This window comes from Haemaphysalis longicornis, unplaced genomic scaffold (genome assembly GCF_048455015.1).
Source record: "Haemaphysalis longicornis isolate Haplotype H1 unplaced genomic scaffold, Haemaphysalis longicornis Haplotype H1 scaffold_1, whole genome shotgun sequence".
NCBI lineage: Eukaryota > Metazoa > Arthropoda > Arachnida > Ixodida > Ixodidae > Haemaphysalis > Haemaphysalis longicornis.
Window position 1 is genome coordinate 422,501,046 of NW_027526203.1, and position 23,371 is coordinate 422,524,416.

General features: G+C 47.7%; 2 protein-coding genes, 1 non-coding gene and 1 pseudogene across 3 annotated transcripts; 2 read left to right on the forward strand and 2 right to left on the reverse strand.

Moving 5' to 3' along the window:
* Window positions 1-3,200: 3,200 nt before the first annotated feature.
* LOC144156373 (U1 spliceosomal RNA) lies at window positions 3,201-3,365 on the reverse strand. The gene has a single exon (XR_013319763.1). It is a non-coding gene; the product is annotated as a U1 spliceosomal RNA (small nuclear RNA).
* A 2,656-nt stretch (window positions 3,366-6,021) lies between these two features.
* On the reverse strand, window positions 6,022-17,536 carry LOC144155650 (protein unc-93 homolog A-like). The gene is made up of 4 exons (XM_077687229.1): window positions 17,403-17,536; window positions 9,215-10,173; window positions 7,758-8,025; window positions 6,022-6,702 (listed from the first exon to the last, which is right to left on the reverse strand). The coding sequence occupies exons 2-4, from the start codon at window positions 10,112-10,114 to the stop codon at window positions 6,470-6,472; spliced, it is 1,401 nt and encodes a 466-aa protein (XP_077543355.1). The 5' UTR covers window positions 10,115-10,173; window positions 17,403-17,536; the 3' UTR covers window positions 6,022-6,469.
* Window positions 17,537-21,062: 3,526 nt separating this feature from the next.
* On the forward strand, window positions 21,063-21,626 carry LOC144161832 (cullin-1-like). The gene has a single exon (XM_077692426.1). The coding sequence runs from the start codon at window positions 21,063-21,065 to the stop codon at window positions 21,624-21,626; it is 564 nt and encodes a 187-aa protein (XP_077548552.1).
* A 797-nt stretch (window positions 21,627-22,423) lies between these two features.
* Window positions 22,424-23,170, forward strand: LOC144161842 (cullin-1 pseudogene; annotated as a pseudogene).
* Window positions 23,171-23,371: the final 201 nt, after the last annotated feature.

Genomic DNA, 23,371 nt, shown 5'->3' on the forward strand with positions numbered 1-23,371 from the left:
TGCTTGCAGGCAGTGGGCACAGGCCAGAATGAACAGACCCTTGGCCTGGTGCGAACACGCTTTTTACGATACAGGCATGAGGGAGGCAAGCTCCAAATATGGGGGAAAAGCGCATGACAATTGGGCGTCTGCGGGTACGCGGAGGGCGTTCATGCACTGCGTAGGTCTCGGCTAGTGAATGCTACGACTACAAGCCGTCCTGAGAGGCTTATCTTGTGCATTTTACAGCCGACAACATGGCAGAAGCGCGGTACGATGATTACTGAGATATTGAGAATGCCCATCCAACAAAGCCATTGGTTATGTTTTACAGAACCGAAACCGAAACCGAAACTTCTGTGATTGCTAACCTTGGGCATCGTCCAATCACGGCGCCCCTCCTCTCAACGTCACAGCCTTAGTTGGTGCGGCCGCCGCAAACCGCGCATGGTAGTTTTTCTTCTTTCGCGCTTTGTAAAATAATTACCGATTTGTCAACCGGATAAACGATGAAAAGTGTGCTAATTTGAGCCAGTCTACGCAGTGCAAGCAAAAGCGGGAGCTTGACAAATTCACTTCAGTGTCCCTTTAAAAAGCATCGCTGCTGAAATAAATTGCCGCAGCTTGCACTGGTGGTGCAAGGCTGGAGAAACAGCTGAGCGGGGGGTCGCCCTAGCTTCTCCCCACACTGACAGCGGATCCCAGGAGAGAGGGAGCAGCCGGACCTCAGCAGTGCAAAGCCGTTTTAGAGGGCACTGTAAAGCAAAGACCACTAAAGTATGTGTAGTGTTTTATTCAGTAGCGATAGTCGTCATCCCTTTCATCGTCGTATTTCGACGGCACAGCCGCGTAGGGCAAATCCTCTTGTAGCGCGTAGCTACAAGAGGATTAACACAAAATATTCGCCGTATCACCAACAGGCATCGAGGCATGAAAGAGGACACAACGAGCTTAGTTCAAGCATTCGTTATTTGCCGATTCACCTACGTCGCACCCTACCTCGTGCTAGCCAAAGCAGACATCAACAAAATAAACCGCCTTATACGCAAAGCCCCCAAGCAGGCACTCGGTTTGCCTGTAAGCACGCTCACAACAAACCTACTTCAAATGGGGCTTCATAATACCATTAAAAAACTTATTGAAGGACATATCTCGAGTCAACGACTTTGTCTGGCGCAAACACAAGCTGGACGTACAGTACTTCACCCCTATCAAGTGGCCCTGCCCAGAACCGACTCATCTGGACCCAATACCAGATGTCTGGCGCTAGCACGCTTCAATTCGACCTCTTCCAAAAAACATGCATCCGGACCTCAATCGAGGCGACAACCTAACCATGGTGGCTGTAGCAACAAACAAAAACGCTCTCATAACCTGGGCGTCCCTCCGGACGTCCTCCGCGAGGGAAGCAGAACTGGCCATCGCCCTAGCCATCACCCAGTGCTCTGCACGGACTGTAATCACAGACTTCCGAACAGCTTGCCGGAGTTTTTTGTCAGGATGGGTGGCTCCCACCGCTCTCCGGAAGCTCCAGAAACATCACCCAAAACACCAAGTCAACATCGTGTGGACCCTTGCCTACTCCTCATGGACGGGTAACAATTTCACCCATCAACAGGCTCGATATCTGGCCCACCGAGCACTGAGTTTCCGGCAGCCCCCACACCTCTCCTAACCTATCAAGGAATCACACAGTATTGCAGGACGACAAGACCAAGCCCTCATACATCACTTAGCAAAAGTGAAGAAATTACGGTGAGAAAATTTCAAAAATTACGCTGAGAAAAACTCAAACAGGCACTTTTGTACACCCCGTAAGAATGCATTTATTGTTTCCGACACAGTACGCAGCCGAATGCAAATTGTGTGATCAACTGGGTACGCTCCGCGGTATCATTGAGGACTGCAAGAAAAATCCCGACATACCACCCCTTCCGAATTCCTTCCCCGTTGAGCAGAGGGAGATACTGTTGTCTAGCGGTCGCCTGGATGTCCAAGCACTCCTTGTAACCCGGGCTACGGCAGCGTGGTCAACACATGGCTTCCTGAACCAAGGATCCACTCCTACCTTTGCAGCTCAATAAATGTTTCATCTCTCTCTCTCTCTCTCTCTCTCTCTCTCTCTCTCTCTCTCTCTCTCTCTCTCTCTCTCTCTCTCTCTCTCTCTCTCTCTCTCTCTCTCTCTCTCTCTCTCTCTCTCTCTCTCTCTCTCTCTCTCTGTAGCGCGTCCTCGACTCGGCAGACCTCGACTTCTTCGTCAGCTGGTCCGGTAGCCGTATCCACCGTATCCGGTGGCCGTATCCAGTGGATTGGGAAGGGATGGCTTGGCAGATTCGTCGTCATTGTCTTCGGTGCGGCGGTCCCATGGCGCGCCGGTCCCTACACGATGACGACGACGATGGCGAAAGCTCTTTATGGGGCGTAAGCCCACGCGCAAGCCTGGAAGATGGCAGGCGGTCGCCGTGAGGCACGCACACGCTCACAAGCGCTCGGGGTTTCCTGTCTCCGCCGGACAGATTTGTGTCGGCATAAACAGCTTTGCTGTTAAAAAAATTCCTGGCCATCTCCACTAAAGTGAAACCTGGGGAGGGGCGAAGCATGCAGTGTATAAGTGTATTATTGGAGCCTTGGCGTTTTTGCCCACGCAGATGATTTTCTTTGTACCGCCTATACGCATCAACGCTTTGCCACGTGATGCCTCTTAAGACAACCTTCCTTCGAAGTCCCTAATTTTCTTACGGCCCTCGGGGCATTCGGCCTAGAGAGTGGTCTCTCAATATTAGTGTAAAGCGGGGCCTACCCGACGACTTGACTCATTTGATCCCAACCCTAGTCTGGCTCTGCTGACGGCAGTGATCTCTTCTATGGCGTTTAAGGACCCACCATTTGTGCTAATCGGCAACTCCTCCCTGCCTCTTCGCCCTCTTCCCGTATTTTGGTCTCATGGTCTTCCCTTTGAAATAAAGGATTAAAACAACAACTAGCGCGAGGCGTTGGGAAACGAGTGTCCCAGTGACTTGTCCATACCAACTGTATGTATACACTATTAGTAAGAAACTGTGTCAAGCAATACTCCCACGATATGAGCCAGTGCGGCTAACCCTGAAGCCCGCATGCGAGTACACTATAGCAGTCAGAGGTGCCCGCTCTCGCAAGGCATTGTCCACTTGCAGGGTGTAATGTGGGAAAGAAAAGTGTGCTGATTTTGGATTTTTTAGGGAAGGGGGACGGCGCGAACGCCTGCCCCCCACTACCAAAAATTATAAATCCCTGCTGCCTCAATTTGAGGCAGAGGCGAGTTTTAGCCGCTCCGCAGTGCAATGGAGAGCCTCCACTCGGGGGGCCAGCCATCATGACCACTGCAACCCCCGATTTCAGGTAAGTGTATTCTGCTTCGGTTACAATCCGCCCCGTCAAACAGGGCACGCTATTGTGCGCCGCTAGCACGAGAGACGTTTTGGCGTGTATTCTCCTGGACAAGTTATTTCTTGTTAAAAATAAGGTAACGTTTAAAAATTACTGCTTATTTTACACGCTTTGTTTAATCCCAACTTTTAAATGTTTACCCTTTTCCTAGGCTTTTTCTTTTCGGCGTGTTTGTGGTAAATAAGGGCAACGGCTTTAATTATCATGACTGCCACTAAGTGGTGCTTGGCAGCACATTCTGAAGAGATGACATAGACGCGTCTCTGGGGTTTCCGCTCGTGCTCACGCGCCCACTACATATGCCTCATGTCTCGCACTCTACCGGGCGTTTGGAACGCTGGCGTTCCAAGCGCCACCATAACGGCGTCTCAACGAATGTTCGCCGCTAAGCAAGCCAAATCCAAACAATCGGCTGGGGGGCCGTTGGCGGGGTTTTCAAGGGCCATGAAATTGACGGCAACGTCAGCGAGTCAATTGAAACAGCCCGAACTGCCGCCTTGACCGGCTCTCCTAACTCATCGACACCCGTATGCTGCTGCGCAACGCCTAAATTTTGCCCTAGCCGCGCTGGTGCACATAATGGTTCGCACCAACCTGCGTTTCACAGAAAAAGACTGATTATGGTTCGCTTTCCGCGATTTTTGCCTGTCCGCCAGCAGAATACGCTTTGCGGTGAAGCCAACTTTCACGCAAATGCTCTGTATGTATATATCGAATGTTGATATCTTGAAAAAAAAAATCCTGCTGAACATTTAAAAGGACTGTCAGTTGGGTGAGTTATTGAATATTCATCATTAAGGACCAGCGCACAAAAAACGAGACATAAAAAGGAGGAACGGACAGGGCAGCGCCACCCTCTCCATTACTCCATTTTGCGTCTCTCTCTTATTTGTGTGTGTGTGTGTGTGTGCGCTGGTCATTGATGATGAGTCATTGACTGATTGAGGGGTTTAACGCGCCGACGTTACACAGGCAATGAGGCGCGCCGTAGGGGAGGGCTCCAGATTAATTTTGACCACCCGGGGATCTTTAACGTGCGCCGAAATCTCGAACACACGGGCGTTTTCGCTTTTCGTTGATGATGAATCAAGCTGCACATAGCCGCTAAGACGACTCAACCATAGCGATAATCTTCATTTATTTGCAGTAATTAGGTCACTGCGGAGTTGCAAACAATTCGGAATTCCTCTCAGGTGTAAATACACGGGCTTCTACGGAAGGAGTGTGGTTACGGAAAACGGCAGTAACTCGTGTTTTATCGGAACAGCACCGAAACAAATTATACGAAGCTGGACTGCTCAAACGATTACATAAATGCGGAATGTTTTATCTCAGCATATGCATAGATAAATAACAACCGTAGCTTTAATGCAAGTAACATGAAGCCGTCACTGCTAAGCCTTTCCATCACCACAAGGCAACCGTGAAAAGGATATACCCATGCTTGTCTAGTACGATAAGCTGTGGTTCTTCCAAGTTGCATCAAGCAAAATGAATAAGAAATATGCGAAATCGCAAAGACACCTCGGGCAGATGTTCGAATAACAAAACGCATCTTCGTGGACTGGAAGGGGTTAGGTGTCTTTGGACATTTTTTCATTCAGTGGCCGTGACTAAGCATAAATAGCTGGAAACTCAGTGGCATCTGTTCGACACGTTTACGCGAAGTCCCGCAGCGCGGGGTATAATTAAGCTACGGATTTCGTTCTTATGATTCGGAAGGAATAAGTGTTCAATTGTGCGAAAAATCCACGTTGCCCAACACAAAGGAGCGCGTACTGCAAGCCAACGCCTGGAGCACGGAAGTACGAGCCATACCCTTATGGAGCCTCAGCCATCTCTCACACATTACTGGCAACACAGAACTCAAGAAAGCATTCAGGGGGATTCAATTACACATTACTGATTTCGCATGCGCAACCTATAAGAAGTGATTACGTGACCTCGGAGTTTCTTTCAATCTTATCAGCTCCCGATGCAGCTAAGAAGAATCCGAATGTGTCTTCGTTTTAAACATTCTCCCGCTCTTTACGATTCACAGTCACTCTGCATGTTCACACTGCCGTAAAAGACGACGTGTTCTACGTCTCCCATTTTATTTTAACGGCGAAGCCTTACGGGCCCAATGAGGCAAACAATCAGACGTTGTCCGCCGCGCTACGGTTGGATGATGATCATTTAAGTAAAAAAAAAAAAAACAGGAGGGAGTCTCTCGTGGCTCCCAAGCTCCCCAGGCGAAGCCGCCAGTCTGCCAGGTGTTCGTCGGAGGTGTCGGGGTGACCCGCGCCGTGTTTGGTGATGTGAAGTTCTTCGACGTCGGGTGTGCAGACAGTTTTTGCACCGGCTAAGCACAGACGACCACGCCAGTACTCCAAGGCCGAAGTGCGGGTCCAGTGCAATCAATGAACCGAAGAGGGGCCAAACCCCGGGAAATCGGTGCTACTCTATGGGTGTCGGTCAACCCCGCAAACACCTTGCGGCAGCACACAAGGCTTTCGTACGTGTCTCAGATGGAGTCATAATGCTTCCGCGTTTAAAGCACGTAAGCAGCCTTAGGTGTCCCTAGGAATATTTCTCGTGCCTTTTTCTTTTCTCCCCAGTAATGAGCGACAAAAAAAAAACGCACGAATCATTTATTCGGTATTTTGTAGCTAAAAACAAGCTGTCTTTGTCCCACCAATCATTGCACTAAAACATGCACTGAACACGCCCTAAATTCATTCGCAATGCCACGTCAAGTAATTAAAATCCATTACATATATACAGTGCTTGTAACCAAGAAAACGTGTATGTTCTCCTGAACTTCGTCGCGCTTAAAAGCGGAGTTGCAATAGGCTTCGAAGTTCTGGCTCCTTTGAGTGAGGCCCAGTCAACTAGGGGAACGGCGCCGCCGCCACGACGAGGCTAATGGCAACGAAGACGGAAATTATGTTGGGATTATCCTTTCCATGCCACTGATATGTACAGCCTCGGGTACTTGGCAATTTAACCCAAATTAAGTGGCACGATGCAAAGTAAAATACTTAGGAGAAGAAAAAAAAGTGACTACACGTATCAGCAATCATCAGCTGGAGCCCGTGACGACGAGCTTGCCGTGCTTCTTGACCTTGATGTGGATCTCGATGGCCAGGTAGCCGATCATGCCGCTGATTAGAAAGGCCATGACCACCACGATCTTGTGGCTGATGGGAAGCAGCTTCTGTATGACGAACGCTATGATGAACCCGAGGGATTCCCACATGCGGTAGTTGGCAAAAGCAGCTTCCTCGTCGTCGGCGAACACTGTGCCGTAGAAGGCTGCGAAAAAGGTGGGCCATAAAGTGATCTATCTATACGATAAGTGCAAAACAGATAAAGGCAGCAGCCGACACACAGAACAGCTGCGATGCAATGCTATCCACATAAAATTAAAGCACGGGGTGATGACAATACTGCCAGCCTGCTTAACGCGTTTTTAATGCGCTAGCACTCTTTGTCGAGGGCCCCCAACGAGAACACTGCATAATGCCGTGTACCGGTACAGAGATGCGTAATTCGGGAAGTTGGGAAGTGTAATAGTTATGATGGTGCACATGTAGACCACTGTAGAAAAAAAGAAAACACAAACAAAAAGTTCTTTAAAAAAAACGAAACGAGAAGTTACCCAGTTCTGGCCAAATCTGGCAACCATCGCCTGCCTCAGAGAACTAGTAAAAAAATTAAAAAATGAAGCAACGAAATTGCAAAACTCTACCAAATTTAGCGCCCTTACGTGATTATCGAAAACAAGAAGGGAACCAGAGACACAAAATGTGTTGTCCAAGAACTAAAAATGAACTCACAAAATAACAGTGTGTGAACATCTTCCTCTGATGCCCCCAAGAAAATGTATGCGGTTCATACAACGGAGAAGCGCCGTAAGAATGATCACGCATTACTAAAATATTTTCAAAATTTCTGTGGCTTTCTTCCCCTCGAAGGCACTTTAAGGAACTAATTAAAGCCACATTGTTCAAGTTTGAAAATTGTGCTGCATGGAATAGAAACTAAATGGTTTGAAGTATCCGCTTGCATTTACTCCCCTTTCTGTAAAGTTTGCCCTATTAAAATAAGGTTATTTTAGTTGTGACGAAGTATGCACGCATATGTTTATAACCCCCCTCCCCCCCCCCCCCCCCCACACACACACACGAATGTTTGGAGCATCTTTTGTTAAATTGCGTGCGCAAAAAAATAACACAAAAAAAGTCTCATCAGCACTATACGCCTCAGGTAGCAGCCGAAATAGGCGGCCGAAAACCACCTCTCTTATTATTAGCTTCTCGCAGTGTATGCAGCCGTCCTTGCCGCCGGGCGAGCACACGTCCACTCACCGTTCACTTGCGTCTGCCAGACGGCGTCCCCCAGGCCCCAGAAGCCCGCGATGAGGAAGAACACGTAGAAGTCGTCCGGCGTCGGTTTCCACACGCACAGCACGACCACAATAGCGACGTTCGCGGCAGCCCCAAGGATGAAAATGGGTATCCTGCCCACATATTTTATCACGGCACCGAACACCATCGAGAAGACAGCGTCGGCCAAGCCGAACGTAATCATGATAAACCCCACGTAAGGGATGCCCAGAGCGCAGCTCACATACGCCTGGAAAAGATAAACAGACGAGAGAAGGGAGGGGCGTGTCAGCCTGAGACACCGACACGCACAAGATCCCCCTGCCCAACAACTTAATTAGACACAAAAATAACTTTTAGAGTCATGGTAATAATCAGAAACTGAAGCTTTCCACATTTTCTCCAGTGGTTCTACCCATGGTTCATCTCGGCCGATGAACTTTTTTTACTTTTTTTTTTTGTTTAGCCGGCGTTGACTAAAAGTCCGTACCCCTTTTACCCGTACCCGTTACGAGCTTGTCCCCTGCATATTTTATTGGCGTTTTACCTTGTGAATTCTTATGCATTTTTGCATGAATTACATTTAAACAGTGTACAATCTTTTTACTTTGGTACCCTTGACTGCAAAACACAATATTTCGAACTTTTTGTTGTTGGAAACAATAAACTTGATTTGATTGGATCTGATTTGATTACCCCAACGCACTTAATGCAAAAGGGCAACAGATTCGGCTTGGAATAGATAGATATAATTGCTGAATGGAGACACAGACATTGAATAAGAAATCAGGCGACGAGTTAAAATGGTTTGAGAAGTGCAGCGGAAGCCCTCCCCCACAATGAAGAGTATTCCCATTCTGACATATAAAAAAATTATGCAATAAAAGCGCACTAATAGTGCTCTCGTATGGAGCAAAAACTTACAAAACACTTTGTCTTACAAAACACTCTGAGATAATGCTTATATTAGGACAAAAAGCCGTGAAAAGATAGTACAATAAAAAGTAGGGCATCGCGGATTAGAGTGCCAACTAGGGTGACAGCAAAGGGGGGTGCGATTTCACTTCAAATTTAAAAAAAAAAAACGATCTGTTGCAGAAATTGGCCCTCTTATAAGCGCCACGAGAATGCGTGAGCAGGTATTCCAGCGCCCCCTGCACATCTTACAGAGCTGAAAATGCGACATTGTGGAGACGTGGCTGCGCGGACGGCAGCAGTTACGGTCGGGGTATAGGCGAACGAATGGTGTGCCACATATTTGCCGATTATTATTCGATTGCACAAATAGCCTAATTTTTGCCCCTGGCTGTCGTGCGTGCGTGTGTATATATTTATACTTCTCGCGTTTATTTCAAACCTATTTCGTGGTGCTTTGTTCCACACCCTTGCATCCCGCCAACTAACGTGCATCGCGTAAATCGGCGCGTGGTATAACTTGCCTGCGTGAAGTCGCCAATGAGAAAGGCCTGCTGGACACCGCTGTAGACGGTGAGCGGCAGGATGGCCCACTGGTACGGCTTGCGAAGGTGCTTCAGCGTCTCCACGAGCAGCGAGAGCGGCCGCTTGCTGAGCAGTCTGGGAGGCGTCGCCAGCGGGTCCAGCAGCGCAATCATGCTGATCACCGCCAGCACCGCGCACGCCGTGTAGATGCCCATCAGCGTGTACAGCTTGCCCTGGTCCGGAGGCTGCAAGTTCGCGTTCTCCGCGTCCTCCTCGGCCGTCACGAAGGCGATGCCGCAGCTGTCGATGTTCGCACTCGCGTTGGCCAGCGGGCCGGCGGGCCGGAGCACGTAGTACGAGATGAGGTTCCCCCAGATCTGGGCCGTCTGGAAGATCATAAAGAAGAGTCCGAAGAAGCGCGTCACCACGTCGTTGGCCTTCTGGCGAGTCTGGGCTGCGTAGTCGTTGGCCATTGTGGTCAGGTAGGCGCACTTGGCCGTCCAGAGGGGCGCACCTCCCAGGCCCTGCACGATGGTGGCCGGGATCAGGGTGGCCCACGTCGGGTAGAAGTTGGCTGCGAAGTACGGCGTGTACATGGCCATGGACACGAACAGCGTGACCTTGAGGCCCAGACGGCGGATCATAAACGTCGGCACGAACATGCACGACAACACGAGGGCGATGTAAATGGTGGCCATCGAGAAGGTGCCCAGGCCCTGCTCGGAGTTGATGCTGCTCTGCAGGTTGGACACCGACTGGAAGGCAGTGAACAGTAGCAGGAAACCGAAGCTCACGATCACCACATTCTTGATTATGTTCGCCGGGCTCCTTTGCACGACCACATTCTCGGTTTCAAAAACGTGGCCTTTTTCTTCACTCTTCGCCATGACGTCCGCCATATATTGCTGAACCTCACTTTATTTTTGTGTTATTGTAGCTTCACCCGGCTTTATTGTCCCTGCAATGAAACCAGGAAAAATGCGTGTATAATAAACTTAATGTACACATTTTCAACTCACCTAAAAAGCAGTAAAATACGTGCAGTGGAGAACTTTCTTTACGTTTGTTCGATACCAGTATTGTTTTCCCGCACCACAAAACATAAAAAATGTGATATTTAACAAGAAACCCTGCATGTAAGAAAAAGAAAACTATATCAAGCCAACATTAGGGCAACACCGCTTTCTTGCATAACCATCACTGCTTTATTTGTTACTATTGAGACAAAAAAAAAAGTATGAAAAAATCATTAAGAAAATTGAAGTGAAAATAATCGTTTTTGCGAAGCATGAAAAAGCTACTGAAGTGCCAGGAATTCCAGTTTAAGACATCGTCTCAGAAAATAACTGCCACGCCAAATAGTATTCCTAACGACGATAATGTTTAGCTTATTCATGGAAACGTGTCTATTGCAGTAGAAATAGGCGGCCAACACTAAGACATTGATATTTGTGTATAGTTCATGATTCTGTCGCTGTAAGGCCAGCAAGGTAACCTGGATACAACTTAAAACACATGTTCCAGTCGAAAGCAATGACTGCATGCTTAGGACTCCTCCTGTGGCGTGTAAGAGTGTACGAATATTGAAACTGGTAAAACGAATCGAATACGTTAACTAAAAAAAACTGAATTTTAACGTTGAATAATATGTTGACACAAATATCCAGTTTAACTGTTTAGAAATACAAAATTTAACTGTTTAAAAATACAAAAAGGATGTAAGAATTGCCAACAGCGAGAGAATAAATAAGCAGGGCTTCCAGTCCAGATTGCCTAGTCTTTGTAGAAGTTCCAAAAACGGTTGTTTTACGGTATTTTCGATGTCGTTCAAGTGCTTATGGCTGTTTTTGCCGCGACATTTTACGCTGCCTCCGATTTATATACAGTGACATTGCGAGGAGTATTGGTTCCGTGGGACAGTTCGAGGAATTCTTCAGGTATCCTTTTTTTGTTCCACCATAGCGTGCTTGTGAAGCGGTGTTGCGTACTTTTAAGATAAAAGGGTAGCTATACTGCTCTCCAAAAGTTGCTAGAAACAGCTAAAACTTGGAGAAAATAGCGAAGAGTGGCTCAACGTCACAGTTGGATTAAAAACTCAAGGACACCTAAGCGCTTATGAGCTGTGGATGCATCTACGGAGGTGGATATGGATGCCGTCTTGCGCCGCGCGGAGCCCTCTGGCCCTCTGGTGACAGCTGCGTAGACGGGCGAGACACGCTTAACGAGTCAAGCTTTCTCTGCTCGTTGAGGAGTACGATGCCGATCCCCATAGGAGACGGAGTCATCGTCCTTCTCGCGAGAAGCAAAATAATATGCGAAGCTTGGAGTTTTTCTTCCTTTTGTTTTTGTATGCGCCCACTACGGTCACGAAAAATTCCGACCGACAGCTTTGCTGCAAAGCAAATGCGTTGACCATTTCTTGAGGAAGCCACCCGTGTGCTTAAATGTCGTAAAGACCCGCCGGCCGGTCGTTGACATACGGATACCTAGAATAAAACGGGAGGTGGGTTCATTACGCAACCCACCGCGTGGGATCTCCAACTTACCAATATGCATTTAATTTGGCGCGTTTCAGACAACAATAAAGAATGCTTCTGCGTTACCTGAATGTCATGAAAACTTTTTCATTTGTTTTTTTTCTTTGGTTATACTACAACGACATAACCAGGAAAAAAAATCACTTCTGTAGCTCAAAAGTTAACATTTGAACTGAGCCCTTCATTGTAATAACGCGAACAAAATTCCTTTAGTAGTGCTTAACCACCACGAAGGATTATCTCGAACCTTATTTTTTGGGAATGGAAACTTGGGACTTCTAAGGCTTGTCTTCATACTTATGTGTGCGACACGCTGCGTTCGTACACGTTCACACACTTCCGAGAAAATGTTGCCGCAGCGATGCCCTAGCAAAATTTAACTTCCAAAACGAAACGCTTTACGAGCGCAAGATTTCTTCGCTGAGCACCACTGCAGGGGAGCAGGAACATTTAGACGACAAGGAGAGAGACGTGTGCGTATATATTTTTCGGCATTCACCCTTAGTCGATACGGTGCGATTGAAAGCTGTCACCGTTGCATTTATGGCGCATTCAGAATGGATTCCTGCGCGCACTCTCACCCCGTCAGGTCTTCCATTTTTCATTTCCCTCTGGCAACATCAATCAACGCGCGCCTAGCTCTCAACTACAGTCCCGGGCGTGCGCAGGGCCATCAATCTTCCGCTCACACAGGCAACACTTTTAAGTTGGCCACGGCACACTCCTGTGCTACAAACTTGCCGAGCTTCTTCAATAGGCAGCGGCCTGAGCTGGTTCTTAAGATGCGCTCACGCTGTAAAGTTAAGCGCATAGCACTTCCCAGGAAGCTTCTACGCTTTCAAAGCTGCTGCGTATGAATTACTTGGACGGACGTGAAAGAAAGACGGCGCAGTGCTGTGCCGTGAAGATAGGACCACGACCCCCTGGATGTTTACACTGGCTGCCGTAGTAGAACGGCTCTGCAAACCCGGCAATAACTACGAACGATTAGCGGTCAGTTATGTTTTCTAGTAGGTCAGGGGCTAAGTGACGTAGTGTGTACGAAAAGCACATCGTTCTGGAATAATTTGTTTCGCTAAAAAGATAGAAACGAAAAAACAAGAAAAAAACATTATTCATTCAGACTATTTACATTGCTATGGGAGACTAAAATTATCTTATCAATAGACCGAAGTGAAATTTTACACGCCGAAGCCTCACCTAGGGTCCAAGACACGGCGTAATGGAAGCCTATGAATTAATTTGGACACCCCTGGAGATAACGTGCGCCTTCGTAGCTCCTAAAAGAGCTGCAAAAGTCACCTAGCCCCGCCGTGGAGAGCATGCATGCTAATTCGGCGAAGGGCAAATGCTCCGAAAGTACCTTTGGAATGCACACACCGCAGGAGGGCAATGCCTTGGATAATGCTGAAGCGTCACCGGAACATGTACTTTGGTGCAGGGCACTTCCAAAAGTCCAAAAGTGCCTACTTGCCTTCCTGCACGTGCTCTCTCTCTCTCTCTCTCTCTCTCTCTCTCTCTCTCTCTCTCTCTCTCTCTCTCTCTCTATCTCTATCTCTCTCTCTCTCTCTCTCTCTCTCTCTCTCTCTCTCTCTCTCTCTCTCTCTCTCTCTCTCTCTCTCTCTCTCTCTACGACGATGGTTTCGTCGGCCTCTTCGCAGGCAGACGGGGAACAAACATCGAAGGTCGTCATCCAGTCGTCATCGGAGTTTGTCTCTTCGCTGCTTGATTCCGAGCTTGAGGTGCTTGATTCGGACCCGCTTTTTTTTTTTTAATTAACAACGGCGTGCACCATCTATTTTCCTTTGGAGGCGCTGCGCGCACTTGCCGGAGCGAAAACGAAGCGATAAGTAGGCCGGAAGCCAACAATGACGACGTCACGCGAGTTCCGGCCGAATTCGCCGATTTTGGAAAACAACTTGTTCCTCGAAGCGACCTTGGTTGGAACGGCGCTCTCGACCTACCAATGGGAGATGATTCGGTTTTACCCGATTCGCCATTGGAAATCGGGATGTGTTTGCTCCAAACGAAGCAAAACATTGCTGCGAGAGTGCTCCGCACCTGACGCAGGGCAAAAGTGATTTTGGACGAAAACTATTAGAGGAGGACGTGGGGATCGGAGGGAACTTTTGGCGTAGCGTGATGAAATTCGGCAGGCACATTGGAAAACACTCCAAATGAGGAAATTTAAATCCCATGATGATACCTTTTGTAGTTCTTGTGTTACATAGGTTTACATGTTGCCCGCTCATGGAAAGCTTAGCACGGTATTGACACATGGTAGGAAGTGCTGAATACTTTTCAATTGTAGTCAAACGAACACTACAGGGCATGATAGTCTTAAAAAAATTTCCACCCTTCATTTTTTTACAGAATATTTTCACTTGTACCCTTGTACCCTGTAGGACACAATTGACCTAGCCGCAAATTCCACATTAAAAATAACTAGACCCTAAAATGAATATCTGAGACTTTCTTTGTTTTGATCCTTGAAGTGTTCTGAGACCTGCAGAACACTTCAAGGATCAAAATAAAACAGACAGGGTCAAAATCCGTCCAGTGGTTGCCATGCTATCCTTTCCACGAGCGACGAAGAACTCGTTAAACGCACTTTTGAGAAAACGGCTTTTAAAGTTTAGGATAACTTCACGATTTTTAAACTGCACCAGCGGCATAGTCTTTGCTGTCCGTGCTTGGAGACAATTTCATAGACCTTTGCGCTTTGATTTGGTGCATCTGTGATGCCTTCCTGGCTCATTGGAGGTTTTTATGTGCAGGCCTTCAGATGGCAGAAGCACCAGTTTTACGCCGAGTGCACCACGAAGTTCAATATGCGCTACCAGGGTGCCTATACTTTACTTAATGTGTGAGTATGCATAGCTGTCCCCAAAGTTAAGAGTGAGGCATGGTGTTTCTTTGACATTGTTACGCGTCATTGTTAGAATATTAACATTCCAATTGTCTTTGAGCTGATTTCTGGGTGTGATAACCTTGCTGAAGCTACAGCATAGTACATGGGGCTGTTCAGTGTCAAAAGGTTATATCAGCACATCACAAGCATAAAATGAGCTATTAGAAAGCAGAATATATACTTTTTTACACAGTTGCAACATTAATTATGATTAGCATACCACGCTCTTTTAGTTCAGGCGAAACAGTCATTCTTACTGTATTGCCCAAATAAACAACGTAATGAGCCATCAAGGTTATCAAATTGCAAAACGCTGCAGCCTCAACATGTATTTTTTAATTATTCAAATGCATAAAATAATATTTTGTAATTCCAGACTGCGCTGTACGAACGAGTGTAGAGCCATGGCAAAATTTGCCCAATGCGAGGTGGCGGATCATTGCACCCCATCAGCCCTCCCTCAAAATTCATGACGCGCACGTTCACCACAAACGTCATTTAAGTAACGTAGCTATGTATAGCCATTTCTTATTTGTAATTCAATTTCGCTTCGCATACATCAATAATTATTACTCGCGTGCAATACCAAGCAGTCCCACCATCGGGCGCAGCCCGAACACGTCGCGGCAATGCAGCGCGCACCGCAACTTGCGCTGCGCGTGCCGCAACGTGACAGTTCCATTCCCGAAGCTCGCAAGCTCGCTGTGAAACAGCAATAACTCAGCGTTTTATAACATCGCAATGAGTCCAAAAGTTCACTTCACGAACGCCGATTGTAGACGCACGCACTGCGTTTCCCACGCAAGGACAAACCACGGCAAAGCCGCGGGCACGTTTTCGATGCGTCTTCCGAGCCGCGCACTTCCGGTAATCTGGCGAACGATCTAAAGCATTCGTCGTGACAACGATAACGTCACCGAACAGAATCGCAACGGATGAAACCACTAAACGGGAACCGAGTCGACCGCGAAACAGAGGAAAACATTAGCGAAACGGACTGCGTGTGAACTGCGCGTCAGCCGAACCTCCCGGTGGCCATCTTTTGTTGCCACGGCGACAGCCAATGCATGGGGAGAGCCGTTTCAGCGAACGCGGCCGGATAATCGCGTGTTGGAATCTATCGGTTGCTTTGTTTCACTGTCTCTCTTGTTCTGCTGTTTGTGCGTTTGTGAGTCATCGGCAATGAAAGCAGTGACCGGAAAGCGGAAGTTGAAGACTTGGCCGATCTAACGCGAACAAGATGGCGGCGCCCGGTGGCGTCGTTCAGGAGATACAGCGCTGGGAAAATTGCTGTGTTTTCGTCGTTTTGCGGAAATATTTTGTCACCTCAGCTGACAAATATTTTTTTTCAGCACTTCGGGATGGCTTTCGAGGGCGAAACTTTGTAAACGCTTAGAATATAAAACGCGCAATCCGAAAATGTGACTTTCAAAAAAACAATTTTTTGTCACTTTTCGCCACCTGATCCCCGCGTCCCCCCTTAAGGACTAGGGAGGAGGGGGAGAGCATGCAACAGAGAAAACACCAGCGGGTGAAACGTATACAGCCGCACGGAAGCCTGGGCTATTCTGAATAACATGCAACTTGCTGCGCGACCGCTTGGAGGTAAGTCGGGAATTCACATTAAAAAGGGCAGTTGTGTAATGGAGTTAGAATTCAATGTATTATACGAAAGCCAATCGGGGCAAGCAAGAATAAACAAAATAGCTTCGCCTGCAACAAACCACAAATAAATGCTTCTGCCTGGATTCGGTTAATTAAAAATAAATAATGCTATACGTACGACCACGCACACTGTTGAGCAGCAGTTGCAATGAAGCAACCGTTTGACTTCATGTCGCTAAGTTTATAATATTGCTACCTATTATTTTTCGAAGATAGAATGGAGTGGTACGTTTTAGGTCATTTTCGGCACAAGAAACAAAGCACTGATCTACAGTTCGGGAAATCCGCTCTTCAACGCAATCTCTTAATTAATTTGTCCAATCATCACTATTACTTATCAAAAATACTTAGGGGGCTGGTGAAGGGTTACCCTTTAGATCTTTGCAGACACAGCGTGGATAAAAACGGTGTTTAAATTTCGGAAGCACACCAAGTCGTACAACCACGAAAAAGAGTAAACCGAAAAGAATTTCTCGAAAAAAAATGCAGATTGCAAGAATGTGGCGTGAGGGCAATAAATATCCTTTGGTTACTGGTAACTGTCTGATTCGTTGAAATGTATGCACAAAATCACGGCATTAGACTATGTTTCAAAACACCGGTAAAAATTCAATTAAATGCCTTGTGTGATGAAGGTATATAAAAACGACAACTGAAGCCGCAAAAAAAAAAGGCTTTAATGCCCTCCGCCAGTAATATATTGACGGTATTACACAGGGACCTCTGCATCTGAATACAGATAAACCGCGAACACTTGCGGATCAACTGTAAACAGATTTTGAGCCTATTTAGAGTTGATCCCCTACTAGTCGCCGGCCCATTGCAAAGCTGGCTGCCGCCGTGTCTCGACAAAAGCTATAAAAGTAGCGGTGTAGTGATTGTGGAGCCGTTGTTTACTGTCGTGAAAGGCCTTTCTCCCGTCAAAGAGCGCCATTCGGCTTACCCCGCGATGTCGGCGCCAGCGAGGTTCGCAGCTTCCCACATTTGGGACAAACTAGTATTTTGGTATGACAAGCAACTGCACAAGCAAAGCACGCAGCACCGCTACCACGATCCGGAACTCTAGGAACATACCTGTGGCCACCGCAGACGAAGGAAGGGCAAAAATAGCAACTCCGCGCGCCGCGCTTGCTTCCGAGGCGTTATCTGGCCGATACCCCGTACGTGCAAGCAAGCTATACTAGCGCCACCCTGTTTAATGCGGCGGCGGGTAGAAAACGTCTCGCTATGCCGAACGCTACCCTTTCCCCCCTGTCGGCACATCTTACCTTCCAGTTGCACTCATATCAGATATCCGAAAGAAATACTCACGATACGCGCGCGTCGGATAATGTTCCGATACCTTTGCTGCTCCGCTTTCCTCCCGAATGAAAGCAATCGATCCTGCTACACTCGACATGCTTGTCTCCCTTCGCCACTTATTGTTTTTCAAACCCTGCATGCACCTAAAACAAGAGACATTGCTTTTGCGAAACACACAGTTCAGGGGCCGGGGGAGTTTCATGCCCTTGTGCAAACGGCGACGAGAGTACGCATCGCGACGAACACTTCCTCTTCCACGGTTACTCCGAAGGTGTTGCAAAAACACTCGTTTTATTTTTGTGGGGGGGTACCCCACCGTGGTGACGCAGTGGCTAAGGCGTCGATGTGCTGCTGAGCCCAAGGAAGCCGGTTCGTTTCCCTGCCGCGGCGGCCGCTTTTCTGATGGAGGCGGAAAGCGAAACGCCCGCATGTTCGGGATTTCGGCTCACGTTAAGCATCCCCACGTGGTCAAAATTAATCCGAAGCCCTTCACTACGGTGCGCCTCATCACCTCAATCAATAAATCAATCAATCAATCAATTTGGGGGGGTGGGGGGGGGGTAGGTCTTGTCTGCTGCACGTTGTCAATGTTGCCTTGCCTTCCGGCGCCCCCCTTCATTTTTGTTGTATTCCGGCCTTCCCTTACAACCTAAAAACGAGACCAATATGAAGACCATTGCAAACGTCTTCATCAATTCATTTGCCGTACTAAATGTTTCAAATACCTCGGAAGACGTATATTGTTGTGCAGTCTTTTGCAACTATGCCAAGCATTGATGCTAGGGCGTGTTCTCTTCACTCAGAACATTCGGAAACAGCGCATGTTTAGGCGGTCATTTATATTATCAGCTTTGCTGTCGTAGCACTGCCAAGAGGTCAGAGAAGAATAACAGGCTCTTCTCATCTCGTGTAATATTTGGCTTCAAATGTGGTGGGGAGCGTCGGGGCAACATCGCCATGAAAATGAACGAGGAAGCAATTGTGACTCGAACAGGTGCCGGCAGTATAGTCCCTGGCAGGTCCAAAAGACGGAGTGGGGTGGGCTGTGGGGGTGGACAAACGAAGCCTCTCACTTCTATGCGGAAATAAAGGCATAGCTCCGGCTTCGGTCTTTTTCGGTACATGTAATTTCGGTAGAGTATTTCAATAACGTGCCTTTGAGCCGTTCGGTAAATTAGCGTTTCTGCACATGTACGTTTCATATGAACAAAGATTCAGAGATTGAATGATTTATTAATTTCTGAAAAGAAACCATTCTGAAGCATTTAAAGACATTCCACATGGGTCTAGGTTCTTCTTCGTATATTTACCCGCCGTGGTGACTAAGTGGCTAAGGCGTTGTGCTGCTGAGCACGAGGACGTGGGTTCGATTCCCGGCCGCGGCGGCCGCTTTTCTGGCGGAGGCGAAAAGCGAAAACGCCCGTATGTTCGATATTTCGGCGCACTTTATAAAGATCTGCAGGTGGTCAAAATTAATCCGGAGCCCTCTGCTACGGCGCGCCTCATCGCCTGCGTTGCGTCAATTTCCTTATATTTATTAGCCCCCGGGAACAATTTGTTATTTAATTCTTTGTTATGGATCACATTTTATTTATTATTTTTCCTCAAAGATCTGTGCATGGCATTTCTTTGTAAATTTGCCAAGTACGAACATATTTTAGAGTCCAGCGAGATAACGCCAGAATAGCCATCGAGCGTTCGACGATGGCGCGTCCGGAGACGATGGAATGGCTGAGTCTGCAGCTGCCGCTGAACGAGCCGCCAGAGTTAGAGTGCCTCGATGCACGCACGCCCAGCACACTAACCCGAGCAGAGGCTCAGCGCCGCCGACGCTGCAGAAACCAGAGTTGCACGCCTCGGAAGCAGTAGTTATGCGCCCCGCATAGACCGCAACAGAACGGCGGGAGTGCCTACCTACTTGCGTATGGGCAGAGCCCTAAGGACTGTAAAAGCATTGAAGGACTGGCAGTGCTCACCGAAATCTTTAGTACGTCTAATGATGTTGGCGAGCTGTGCGCCGCGAAGTTGGACAACGAATTGCTGGTAGGGGCTGTCTACTCCTCGCCTACAGAGTTCACCAAAGCCGTGTAGCGCATTCCCTGAGTCTCGCATTAACCGCCCAGCGACCTACACCGGCATTAGTAGTGGGAACTTTAGTGTAGATATCAAGACAAATAGGAGTTTCCTACCACTTATGGGCCAGAACATCTCGTTCCTGTTCCTCGTAACGCCTCCCAAAAAGTGTCACCACCTTGTGGAATGCCTGCATAGACCTCGTCTTTGAGAACCAGGCATTGGTGCACCAATCCGAGCGTATATTCGCCCATTTCTCCGACCACAAGGACTTCTTCAGGACAATCAAGGACTCCAAAAGGAGTGCTTCTTGAAGAATGGGCAATATGTGAATAATTAATGGTCTGTAGCCATACATATACGAGTGTATGAAATTCTTTACCTCAACCTATTTTGCACAGTCGAAACAGCTTTAGAGCTGCGCTCAAATTCCGCATTAGGGACTACCGCAATCGACAGCCACTCTTTTTTTATCGGAAGAGCAGAATTTGGCCTTCATAATCCGACATCGCTCATATTTGGTTACAGTGCGCTGGGATGTATGATTGCTACGGAAAATGTTTCATACATAATAATTGCTCTTGTATCCTTGCTAATCAGTGTCGACAGTTCTTTAATATATCACAACAGAACTGTTTATGACTACACTTCAAAAATGTTCATTAATGCAAGGGAGTACTGACACCAAATATTATGCCTTGTATTTCTTGATTTTATCGATGCCTAATGGCTTAGCCATTCTGAAAGAGCACTTTGAATACTTGAGGGCACGATAATTAATTACACAGAACGAACTGGAAATATTCAGTTTCGGTTTCCATCGCTTCGATTCCGGAGAACGCGTAAGACAGAACCATGCTATGGCCTCGCCGTTTTGAGCAAACGCCAAACACTGCGGAGGCTGGCAGAGGCTTTCTTCTGACCACTCCGCCACCGAAGCTGAGCGGTTGAGCTGCCTGAAGTAGAATGCCTTGATGCCCGCGTGCACCAGCTGATGGCGTTTAGGCCTACCATCTCGGTGGATATATGATCACCGCTTTCAATACAGGCGCGAATGGCGACTTTTATTGCAATCCTATACCTTATTATCAGGTCCTTTGCCGCATGATCAACTTAGTTTTATCAAGAGTGCCATTCTGGCAAGTGTATATAGAATTGTATAAAAAAGTGAATAAAAAATATAGAATTCTTTTCTATTCACACTTCGCCTATTTTCCTTTTTCTTCATTTTTATGTGTCGCTAGAATTTTATGACGCAGAACCAATCCACATCAAGCTCCTGCCACTCGCCGTCATACCGAAGACAAAAAAGCAGGCAGACTTGCCCGAGGCCGGCACCCCGAAAGAAGAGCATTTTCCATGGGGTCCTTCACAACCGGCATTGACGAGGGGTGGGACGACCTCCGAGATGCCATCGAGCAGATTTACCTTGGTCAGAAACCGCTGACGAAGTCAAGATACATGGCCCTACACACGCGTGCGAAGAACCTCTGCAGAGTCAAGGCGTTTCGAGAGACACCGAGACATCGTGTGGCCGGGTACGAGCTTTACGAATACCTCAAAACTTTCCGCTGTAATCATTTCACAACCCTCTCCAATTCTGCGAATGGCTTAGCAATGGCGGACGACATCCTACGCTTTTACAGTAGTGAGTGGGAACGCTTCAAGTCTTCCAGTGAGAGGCTCAGCCCCATTTTGCCTTTCCGCAACATAAATAGCTTGAAGAATGAGTGGCCTGAATGCACAGAAAGGCTATACACGAAGTACCAGCTGTCGCTTCCAACTTGGAGAGACGTGTTCCTCCATGCGTACGGCACGAAGGTCAGGGATGGCGTGCTCGACCTGATTGAAAACGAGCGCCGTGGGGGGCCTGTTGACATCAGCTTGATTCGAAGCGATCCTCCGGAGTGGCTCAGTGGCTAAGGCGTTGCGCTGCTGAGCACGAGGTCGCGGGTTAGATTCCCCGCCGTGGCGGCCGCTTTTCTGATAGAGGCGAAAAGCAAAAACGCTCGTGTGTACGAGATTTCGGCGCACGTTAAAGATTCCCAGGTGGTCAAAATTACTCCGGAGCCCTCCACTACGGCACGCCTCATTACCTGCGTTGCGTCGGCGCATTTAACACTACAATCAATCAATCAATCAATCAATCAATCAATCAATCAATCAATCAATCAATCAATCAATCAATCAATCAATCAATCAATCAATCAATCAATCAATCAATCAATCAATCAATCAATTTGATTCTAAACGTCGCATTTAGTTACGTGGAGCTCGGCTTCATTGAGATTGAGGAAGACTCGTCCAAGAGGCCGTCCGAATCGGAAGTGTACAAGACCGCCATCAAATTCCCTTTCCTTGAAAACACGGAGCGCTTTTACCAACGGGTCGCAGCGAAGCTGTTCGAACAGAACCCCGTATCCGAGTACGTTAAGAAAGTCGAGCAGCACCTGGATGAGGAAGAGCGGCGAGTGGAACTCTACCTGCATGCGTCGACGCTGAAACCTCTTGTGCGTACTCTTCAGGAAGTTCTGATAGAGAAGAATTTCAAATTACTGTGCTCGGAGTTCAAAAACTTCCTGAGCGAAGACATACGAGACGATCTCGTTAACGTGTACCAGCTGATGTCGCGCTCGAGTGACGCAATTTTCAATTTGGCCGCGATGTTTGAAGAACACGTATGTGCGCAAGGAATGTCAGCAGTTGAACGTGTGGACGATATGGCGGCCAAGGATCCCACTCTCCACGTTGACATCCTTATTCAAGTCTATCGCAAATACAACGACATCGTACTTACCGCCTTCGACAATGACGCATGCTTTGTTCTCTTCCTCAGCATTGCTTGCAAAAGGTTCATCAACAATAACGCTGTCACGTTCCTTGACCAGTCGACTCGAAAGTCCCCCGAATTTTTCGCTGCGTACTGTGACACCCTTCTCAGTAGAAGCTCTGAAGCGCCACAACTTCAGCTGGACGACGCTGTTGTCGGCGTCACTGCCATGCTACAGTGCATAGATGACAAAGACGTGTTCCAGAAGTGCTGCACCCAAGTGTTGGCCACGCGACTACTACAACGGCTCTCAGTCAGCGAAGGCATGGAAGAAAAATTGATGCACAAGTTCGGAGATGCCTGTGGTAATGGGTACACTTGGACACTCCAGCGCATGTTCCGCGATGTGTCAGCTAGCAAAGAGGTGAAAGAGCAATTTGTGAGGCACATTAAAAACTCCAATGAATGCTTCCGACTAGATTTCAGCATCCATGTTCTGGCCTCTGGACTGTGGCCCTTCAGGCTTTCTTCCCACCTCAAGCTTCCTCCCGAGTTGGAAGGCATCGTTCAGAGCTTCGCTACATTCTACAGCGGGCTGTACAGCACTAGGAAGATACAGCCTCTCCACGACTTATCCAAGGGCGAACTAGTGACGAGCTCTTCAAGAAGGACGCCGCCCTGCAGGCATCAACCTTAGAGACGACTGTCTTTCTCCAGTACAACCAAGGGCTTTCTTTCAAGATGCAGCAACTGCAAGAATGCACGGGTATAGACATGGGTATGGATGGGCAGATGCTGCAATCTTCTGCCTTGGGGAGAAGACAGAAATTCGCTAAGCTACGACCAGATACAATTGTGTCCCTCTTTGAAGGCTACCACAACAACAATCTCGTGGTGA